Here is a 9,424-nt window from a genome sequence, read left to right as displayed (position 1 = left end):
TAACATGTTTGTTTCAAATAAAAGCAAAACCATATCAGTCTTGACAACGATTCGAACAGAATCCTTTAGGTCTAATATAAAACGGGCTATTTCATACTGGCTCTAAATTCAAATCAGTTTTTGGTCTCTGTTCATGTTTTACTCGGGGAAATTGCATCGTATAACCATCAAAAAAATTTATAACTCAATCTATGACCAATTCCCCTAATTTTCATGTGCTCACTGTAATTTTGTGTAATATTGCTATATTGTCCTTTGTAGAACCGGTAACCTGTAGAGGAAAAAGTAATTATTATCTAGTAAAAGTAAATCGTGGCATTTGAGAGACAGCCCCGCATTTCCAGATCTGCTCCACCGTATTTTCACCACCTTCAATCTTGGTGTATCTTTCCGACAAAGAAGACTGTGTGCGATGGTATCGTCATGGAGGTGACTCTTCACTGATTATCCATTGCCGCAATTTTTTTGTCAAGACAAAGCAACAACGACAAAAAGACAAGAAGTAGGTGAGGAAGCCACACTGAGTAAACTGATGACATCGATGAAGACGAGGAAGATGATGAAGTCGAGGAAAGCGACTATGAAATTGCAGAATACAAGGAAGATGACGAGTCGAGGAAGGCAACTATAAGATTGTAGACTTGTAGTTGATGAAGACGAAAGGAGATACTCATGAGGGCATCTTCATTGGTGAACCCGTGTTGGGTTCACCATTTTGATTGTTTATTATTTTTTTTTATTTTTTATTTTTTCGTTTTACTTTTTCTAAAAAAAAAAAAAAAACCACTAGCAAATCACCATGTGGCGAACCAGGTTCACCACAGAGAACTCACGCGGGGGGGTTCAACAAACCTGAGATATTTTAATATTTTCTTTTATTGGGAACTGTGTGTACTTTTGCCATGAACTCTCATGCTCATGGCCTTAGATATTTGTTTGAGGTTACTATACTATTTATGATATAGTCTATAAATACACATATATCCATACTATATTTATGAGATAGAATAATTTCTCGTGTCCTTCAATTCAACAGTTTTTTATGTGATGTGTTTATATTAGTGTAGTATGTTATTTATCAATTCTATTCCATTTGTTGCTTGAAAAAAATGTTTTATTTTGTTTAGAATGATAGTGTATACTATAATTGTTTCATGTTTGTTAATATTTGTGATTTTGTAATGAAAGAAAATTAATATTATATGATGAACTCCTGAATAAGCCTGAAGCATGTGTTTTGTAATTGTATCATTCATATTAATTTTGTTTATGTGTAATAATCAAAACTAAGCATTTTTACAAAGGTAAAATCTATATCTCGTCAACCACATCCAGACAAGTGTAGTCTACACTCTGTAGATTCACACAAATTCTCTTATTACCCTTTCAGATAATTATATGGTATAGCTTAGTATCACAAAATATTATATATAATTTTTAGATTTTAATTTTATTTAGAAGTTATGAACATATAATATAGTTTATGTCCTTCTCACCAAGTATTTATGTACCCTTCAAATGTTTACATTTGGAAACTTGCTTGGTTCATTGTATTGAGAAAGATCTTTCTTTGATCAAGTACGTTCTGTATATCTTCAAAGCTTTAGACAGCTGTTGATACTGCCGATGTTCTTCACTTAACGTCTGAAAGATTTTGCATCTCGTGAGCCAAGAAGAAAATTTAAGGATCCGACGATATCACCAATGTCTCTGATCCAAATAGAGGCGTCTCCAAGCACTCATGGGGATAATTCAACAGGTTCGGATGTTCCTTCGAGACAGAAAACAAGTAAATGCCCGGTTTACAGCTTGATAAAAAAACTAGAAGAACCATATTTAGTTCTCAGAAGTCGTCGCACAAGCTCTGACCTCTCTTTGTGTCTATAGAGTGAGAGTGCTTGTGAGCTAATTTTTGGTTATGAATCAAGCACTGCAACAAAGTCAAGATGTTTGTGAGCTAATTTTGTACGTTAACCACCTCTTTACTTTTGTCAACAAGTTAACCACCTCTTTGGAAAATTGTGAGAGATTTTATCAGAAACAAAGGCCTTTGTTGCTGAAATAACAATTCTTGGTCGCATTTTATCGCTGTTGTATTGTATCCCATAGCTTTTTGACTGTGGAACATTCTTGTCCATAGATTGTTTACACAAGTTGGCGACCACAACTTTCAACAGAAAAGCATTTTCATAACTGAAAGTTGCATAGGCCCAAAAGCAATAGTCTGCAATAAATGTAAACTTGAGGCCGAACCATAAAACCTTTGATTAGAGGTTTAGAGTTACTTAGAAAAGACAAGCTAAATTGGGGGAAGAGGTGTGGCTAGGAAGGTATGCACGTGAATGCAATGAAAGTTGAAACATATCATCTGTACGAGTTCAATCAGATATAACGCTTTCGATCATCCCACTCGAAGTTTCTGCTGTTTCCCCACACACGTGGTCGAGTTGTACTTCCACGTCATCTCACTTCTATTTTATGTCCGTTCTACGAGTAAAATGTTATGGACTTTGGATCCATCATTTTTATTGTTTAACTTAATGATTTATAATGACTATAGTTTTCCACTTTCAAAATTACAAATTTTCATGTTCAGTATAACTTTCCAAAGTCCATGTAACTTATAGATCAAAACACGCTGAAGTAGTCATTTCATTGTTGGACTTGGTCGCCTTGCGCATAAAACATTTTTGGATGATGACAAACATGATCTTGGTTTGATATACAAATTACATTGTGGTTAAATCGTCAAATACAGAGACAGACTGAAATGAACATTTTCGGATCATGTTATGATGCAAGGGTGGATCTAGGCTTTGGTGGGGTGTGGCACATGTCATATGCCAAATTATAAAACAATTTATCCAAAATAATATACATATAAAAGATTGAGCTCAGTTGGTTTAAAACTCTTACTTATGCCCATACAACTATTGTTCAAAACCTTGAACTGTTATTTTATTTTTTACACATTTTATTATATTTAGTCAACTTTTCATTAAACAAGTTTCCCTTTTTCCTGCCCAATAGATATTTATTTATTTGTTAATGTTAATTTTTACCTTTTATAAAATAAAAGTTTCTTTATTTATGTTTTAATTAACAATTATTTGTAACTAAATTTTTTAAAAAATGGTAATAAAATTTATGTACGATATATAATTATGTAATGTCACTCAACACTATTTAACATTATCAAAATTATTTAACTTTTTAGTTGCTCCAAGTTTTCAAAATAAACTGTAAAATTTTAAACTAGTGTAATTTTAAGTTGTAACATAAAGTAATATAAATTAGCATATTACAATATATTAAAATAATTTAATTTAATATATAAATAATAAATTATATATATTGTGTTCCATTTTAAATAATTTCTGTATTATTACATCAAACCTTCTTGGTCGTTTATACACTGAACGTTAAAGTATGATATATAATATAGTAATATTGAAATTCGAATGTGAAAAACAAGTTTAACTGTTAAAAATATAATATTGTATTGTTCGTATATTAAACATTTCAGTTAGTAGAAAAGTTAATGGATAAGAACATGGCTACTAGATGCATGTGCCGTTGGCTTATAATCATGTCAAAGAATATCCATGAGACGGTCATATTCCAAAGGGATGGCTGCTAAGAAACTTGATTACGCCGAGATCTCAATTATATATATCTCCATATGCTTTTTTTAAAATAAAGATTAGAATTTGACTAGTTGATTTGCATTCCACCTTTTATCTGGGTTAAGAACAAAAGATAGACTCGGTAATTTATTTGACCATGACATTTTTATGGTTAACCTTTGACCATGTTGCTCTTAACACGTGTTTTTTCTGCATTTTAATTTTCCGTGTTATTTTCTTTCACAAATAAATTATAAAATTGTAATGCAGTTGAAAAAAAATAGCAATGCATTGAGTATTTACGTTTGGAAAATATAATGCATCTGGCTGTTAATATATGCATATTTCTCGCGTTGATGTCACCGGCAAGAAATGTGACATCTCTCGCTCACAATCATTCAGAACCGAACAGCTGGTTCTGTTCGTCTTTTGTCCTCACCCTCATTGGTGAAAATGTTCCGATTTTGCATAGATCTTCATAATACATTCGTAAATTTTATTTATTATACAACAATTCTATTTCATCAGCGTAAAATCTTTCTTTTTGAATAAAAAGAATTTATATTATTTTATTTGTGCGTGTGATTTTTACAAATAGATCATGCTAGTTTTCTTTTGTATTGTTCCAATTTTTCAAAAACTTGGAAATGACTAAAATCAATTGTTGATGAGCAATGAATTTCAATTTTTTGCAAAAGACAACTAAAATCATTATAGTCACAAGTAATATGAAATTGATCAAAAAAAAGTAACTTCAATTATTTTTCTGTTACATTTGAGAGAAATCAAAACTAAGAATTCATATAAATAAACAAAGAAATAAATGTTCTTTTTGACATTTTCCTTTTGACATTCATTCAAGTGATTAAACTTACACCAATATCAGACAACTGAATTTCTTCCGGTAAATAAAAAAATTGGAAGACAGAATTTTTTTGTAAATCAAAAACCGGTCCGTATTCAAGCCTCCAAAAAACCGGTTAACCTGAGAACCGAATTACGAACCCGGCACAGATCTCGGCCTTTAAGAGTCCTTCCGTGACCGGTACAAACGGAAAACGCCATACCTCTTTCGATTCTCCGTCCAACGATCAGATGCGGCGGAACCTGTGACAGGATAAACTGGTTATCCTTTTGGTTTAGTTATTTAATCTTTGGTTTAGTTCTTTAATTTCTGGTTAAGATTTCTGGTTTAGTTCTTTGGTTTAGTAACCACTATATAGTAAACGTTTTCTCTTTTACGGGATAATAAATCAAACAAATAAACAATCTTCTTAAACCCTAATTCTCTGTTCATCATCTTCATCATCCACCATTAAGAATCTCTGTTCTTCGGGTTGACCCTTCTTCCTCCGTGGTCGTCCTCTAGGCTTAGATTTACCGGTTCTCGAGTTCGCGGTGAGCTTCTGGATCGGATTTATCGGTTACTCTCAGACTTACTGTCTCATTGGTATCAGAGCAGTCTTTCCTCGGCAAACCTGTTTCTATGGCTGGACGAGCGATTCCTCTGAAATATTCATGTGAGGAGATTTATGACAGGATGTCAAATGGATTATGCATCTTTTGTGAAGATCTAGATACACCTGGTCATCATGATTTGAAGCACAAAGGGGTGGAGATTATCATGATCGAAAGTGATGACGACTCCATCGTGACTGGAAGTAACGACAGCCCCTTGATTGAAGTCGTATCTGATGAGTTTGTGTCCCATACTGTGATGAAACCAGACTCATTGTCTGAATCACTGGAGAGTTTCACTTCTGATTCACAGATTGTTGATGCTGCAGTTGCAAAAGAAGCTCAAAACAAAATAATTGCAGAAGAAAACATGAGTTTCTCTCTTGGTAATAAGGTCGAACACATGGTGGGCGAACGTACTATAAAGGATGATTGTATATGGGAACCAGGTGGATGTCTGGTCAAGACAGATCGACAGATGCTTCAGACTGAAACAGTTTTACATGGAGTTCCTGCAACACGACATCAAGACGTCAAGGCAACCCAACAAAAAGAGCTGATTCAGAACACAGACACGTTTCTGGTACAAGACTCATCATTACTTGAAGCAGCACATATTGAAAATCAGATGGTTAAGTCAATGGTGGAAAAGCCAAAAATCTTGGCCAGGAAGATCAATATACCAGCTTTCAAACATCTTCATGAGGCATCATGGTTCTTCGGCAAGACTCGTGTATGGGAACCAGGTGGGCTTCTAGCCAAGCCAACTTCATGGAAATGCTTAGACAAGCACTTCAGTCATGGAACTCAACATCGGATGGTGAATGAAACGGTGAGACTCAAGAAGGAGATGTTGCTTCTTGTTAAGAAAGTGAATCGTGTATGGGAGCATGGAAGTTCAATAGCGACACGTGCTATTACCTTCGTAACGGCTCCATTTGACATTATCTTTGACGATATGGTTATACAAGAGATGAGGAAAGCATGTGTTCTGATTGTTTACATAATCACTGAGATTTTTGAGAAGCTAAGAAAATCATGGAAATTCAGATTCAAAACCACTACATGGAGAAAAACGCTTCAAGTTTTGAAGGAACTAAAGGTCCTTACTACTGCTGGACTTTTTGAAAGTCAAAGTTTTACTCTTTGCAACAATGGTAATGGGATGGACGAATTTGAGATGGAGTTGCACGAGTTGTTCTATGTAGTCAAAGCTATGCTTTGGACTGGAAATAACAGAGGCGTGATGGATCTTCTTAGTGCTAGTTATGTTGCTATGGAAGAAGAGCCTTATTTGGGTTTGGAAGAAAATAAGATGGCTGCTTATCCTATTGGGAGCTTTAAGCTTCTGGTTCTGAACCAAGCTGTGATGATTCGAGCTGGCATAAAGTTTGTTGATCTTGTCGATTACCACAACAAAACACAGAAACCTGTTTTTGTCGTTGCTGGTCTCCACTGTCACTTCAACGTCTCAGATGAAGATGCACATAGGCTCCTTTATTTGATCAAAGGCTGTGGAAACAAAGATATCATGAAGCTGCAAATTATTGGTATCTGCATCATGTCATTTCTGTTGTTCTGTGGATCATTGCCACGACCTCCAGAGTTCAGGACAATAAAGAAGAATTTCAAAGGGTTAAAACTGGAGCTTAAGGATGAGGGCACCCAAACATCATTATTTGCTGATGAAGATGTGTTGAGTTGTGGCACCACTGGCCAAGCAAGAGAAGAGGGGGTATCATTTCACATTGAAGCCAGACGAACTATTGAGATGTCTCAGTCAAAAGCTTGGTTACTCAAACACAGCGATAAGAGACAAGAGAGAGACAAGAATGAGACACAACAACAGCCTCTCAAGAATAAGTTGAAACAAAGCAGATATTGCAGGGAGGTGCAAAAGCTGGAGCTTACTTCAATGGCTGGTAATCTTGTTCATAATAATCTCTGCTTTGCTAGATTTTGTGTCAATGAAGTTTTTCATCTACAAAGACCACCAGAGATGTTAGGAGAGAAAGATCAATGGAGATGTTATGATGGTTTCAGCACCAAGTTCTTATCATCCTTGAGGACAAGGATGTTCTCAACAAGGGAGTATTGTGACAGGATAAACTGGTTATCCTTTTGGTTTAGTTATTTAATCTTTGGTTTAGTTCTTTAATTCTGGTTAAGATTTCTGGTTTAGTTCTTTGGTTTAGTAACCACTATATAGTAAACGTTTTCTCTTTTACGGGATAATAAATCAAACAAATAAACAATCTTCTTAACCCTAACTAGATCTTGACCCGCACAACCGTGCGGATTTTTTTTAATAGTAAAATACTTTATTGGTTTATATATTATTATTGTAAATTTTATATTTCTATAACAAAATTTATTTTAAGAATTAGATGTAACAATATTACTTTACAATAATTTTTGTTTATTTCTAAATTTGAAATTTGTATGAAAATAAATTAAATTGGACCTATATAATAGAGAAGAATACCTATATAATTGGATAATTTTTTTAATTTGAAATATAAATGGATCTTTCTAACAAAATTTTTTTAAAAAAATTGTAACACTTTTTGAAAATTAATAAGTTCAAATTGTTATCTTCACTAAAATATAATTAAAATATTTTATATTACTTTAAATTTTCGTTTATGAACTAAAAATAAAATAATAAAATTTTAATTTTTAATTATAGTTTATAATAATTAAAATTAAGTTAAGTACTTTTTGGACATAAATTTTAGAATGAATCTGAAAAGATTTTGCTAGAATTGTTTTGAATATTTAATTGTATTTCAAATTAAAAAGATAAAATAAAATTTATAACTAAGGCGTGTAAATTTGATAAAATTTAAGGAATTATCCAAATTAAAAAAAATCACACATGAAAGAATTTATGACTTATGTTTTAATAGTATAGAAATATAATAGTGGTATAAATATATCAATCCGTATTAAAATATTTAGAGCATTATAAACTATACAACAAAGTATAAAAGTAACATAGATTATTTACATGTTTATGTTACTGCATATTTACCCCTTATTTAATCTATATTTATTGTCTTATAATTTGTTGTATCATATGATCTAAAAAGCTAAATGAATAACATGTATTATTATAATGTTCTTGAACTTAGAAAAGATACGTTTTATAATAGTCCTTTTAATTAAAATCATGGTTATATGATAGCTACAATTAAACCAACAAATTTAAATATCACAATTTAGAACAAAAAAGAAGCATATGCTTAGGAAAGAAATCAGGAGGAAAAGATTTCATTAACAATACTTTTAATTAGTTGTTAGGGAAAGAACATAATAAATTACAATAACAATTATTGTTATGATATTATTATGCAAATAGATAAATATCAGTTGTGATTTCTAGGAAATGGTCCAATATGACTTTTAAATGGTAGATAAAATATGTACTTCTCTTTTAATAGAGAAAGATTCTCTGTTCATCATCTTCATCATCCACCATTAAGAATCTCTGTTCTTCGGGTTGACCCTTCTTCCTCCGTGGTCGTCCTCTAGGCTTAGATTTACCGGTTCTCGAGTTCGCGGTGAGCTTCTGGATCGGATTTATCGGTTACTCTCAGACTTACTGTCTCAGAACCATTCTCCATCCTCCGTCTTCCTCCGAATACTCCTCATCCTCAGAATACTTCCTTCCCGGAATATTCACCGGAAGCGACGATGAGAAAGCCGCCGGTGAAGAAGGCAACGGCGTCGTTTTACTCAGCCTCGATGTGTTTCTAATTCTGCCTTCGGAGTTTTCTCGGAAATTAACCGGACGATTCTCTTTCTCGATCACGTCCTCGCGCCGGCGAATCGGGAAGAAGTTGTCGGAGAAAATGATCTCAGATTCGTCGAACTCTTCCGACATTTTCAGAAACTTAGGGACTTTTAGGTTGTGTAAAAGAAAAAAAGGTTTTTGGGTTTTGTAGGAAAGGTGAAATTAGATTAGATTAGAGAACAGTAAGGGGAGGAGAAGAGAAGGGAAGGGTTTATATAGAGGAAGAAGAAGAGAGGAAACGTAGAGAGTACTCAAGTCTTCTCTTTGTGTCTTATGTGATGATGTCATCATAATGGCGTTGAGTGCGGACCCCGCTTTGCTTTCTATATCTAGGCCTGCGCACGGATTGGATATCCGGGTTTTTGAAAGTATTTTTGATTTGCTTCGAATGTTACGGATATCTAATTTTTCGATTTGCTTTGATTCGGAAAAATAAGGATATTCGGAAAAACGGATATCCGGAAAATAAATAGATATTTGCGGATATTTGCGGATACTTACGGATATCTCATTTGTTTTGATTAATACAAATAATCTTAAAAAT

At 33.5% G+C, this 9,424-nt stretch overlaps 1 protein-coding gene across 1 annotated transcript; it reads right to left on the bottom strand.

Moving 5' to 3' along the window:
• Positions 1–4,360: 4,360 nt before the first annotated feature.
• Positions 4,361–9,077, bottom strand: LOC108822028 (protein S40-1). Its single transcript, XM_018595039.2, has 2 exons — positions 8,701–9,077; positions 4,361–4,733 (listed from the first exon to the last, which is right to left on the bottom strand). Exons 1-2 carry the CDS (start codon positions 8,968–8,970, stop codon positions 4,587–4,589), a joined length of 417 nt encoding a protein of 138 aa, XP_018450541.1. The 5' UTR covers positions 8,971–9,077; the 3' UTR covers positions 4,361–4,586.
• Positions 9,078–9,424: the final 347 nt, after the last annotated feature.

The sequence above is a fragment of the Raphanus sativus genome, unplaced genomic scaffold (genome assembly GCF_000801105.2).
Source record: "Raphanus sativus cultivar WK10039 unplaced genomic scaffold, ASM80110v3 Scaffold0854, whole genome shotgun sequence".
Classification (NCBI taxonomy): domain Eukaryota; kingdom Viridiplantae; phylum Streptophyta; class Magnoliopsida; order Brassicales; family Brassicaceae; genus Raphanus; species Raphanus sativus.
The sequence above is the reverse complement of the archived record's forward strand: the minus strand, read 5'-3'. Positions and strand labels throughout refer to the sequence as shown.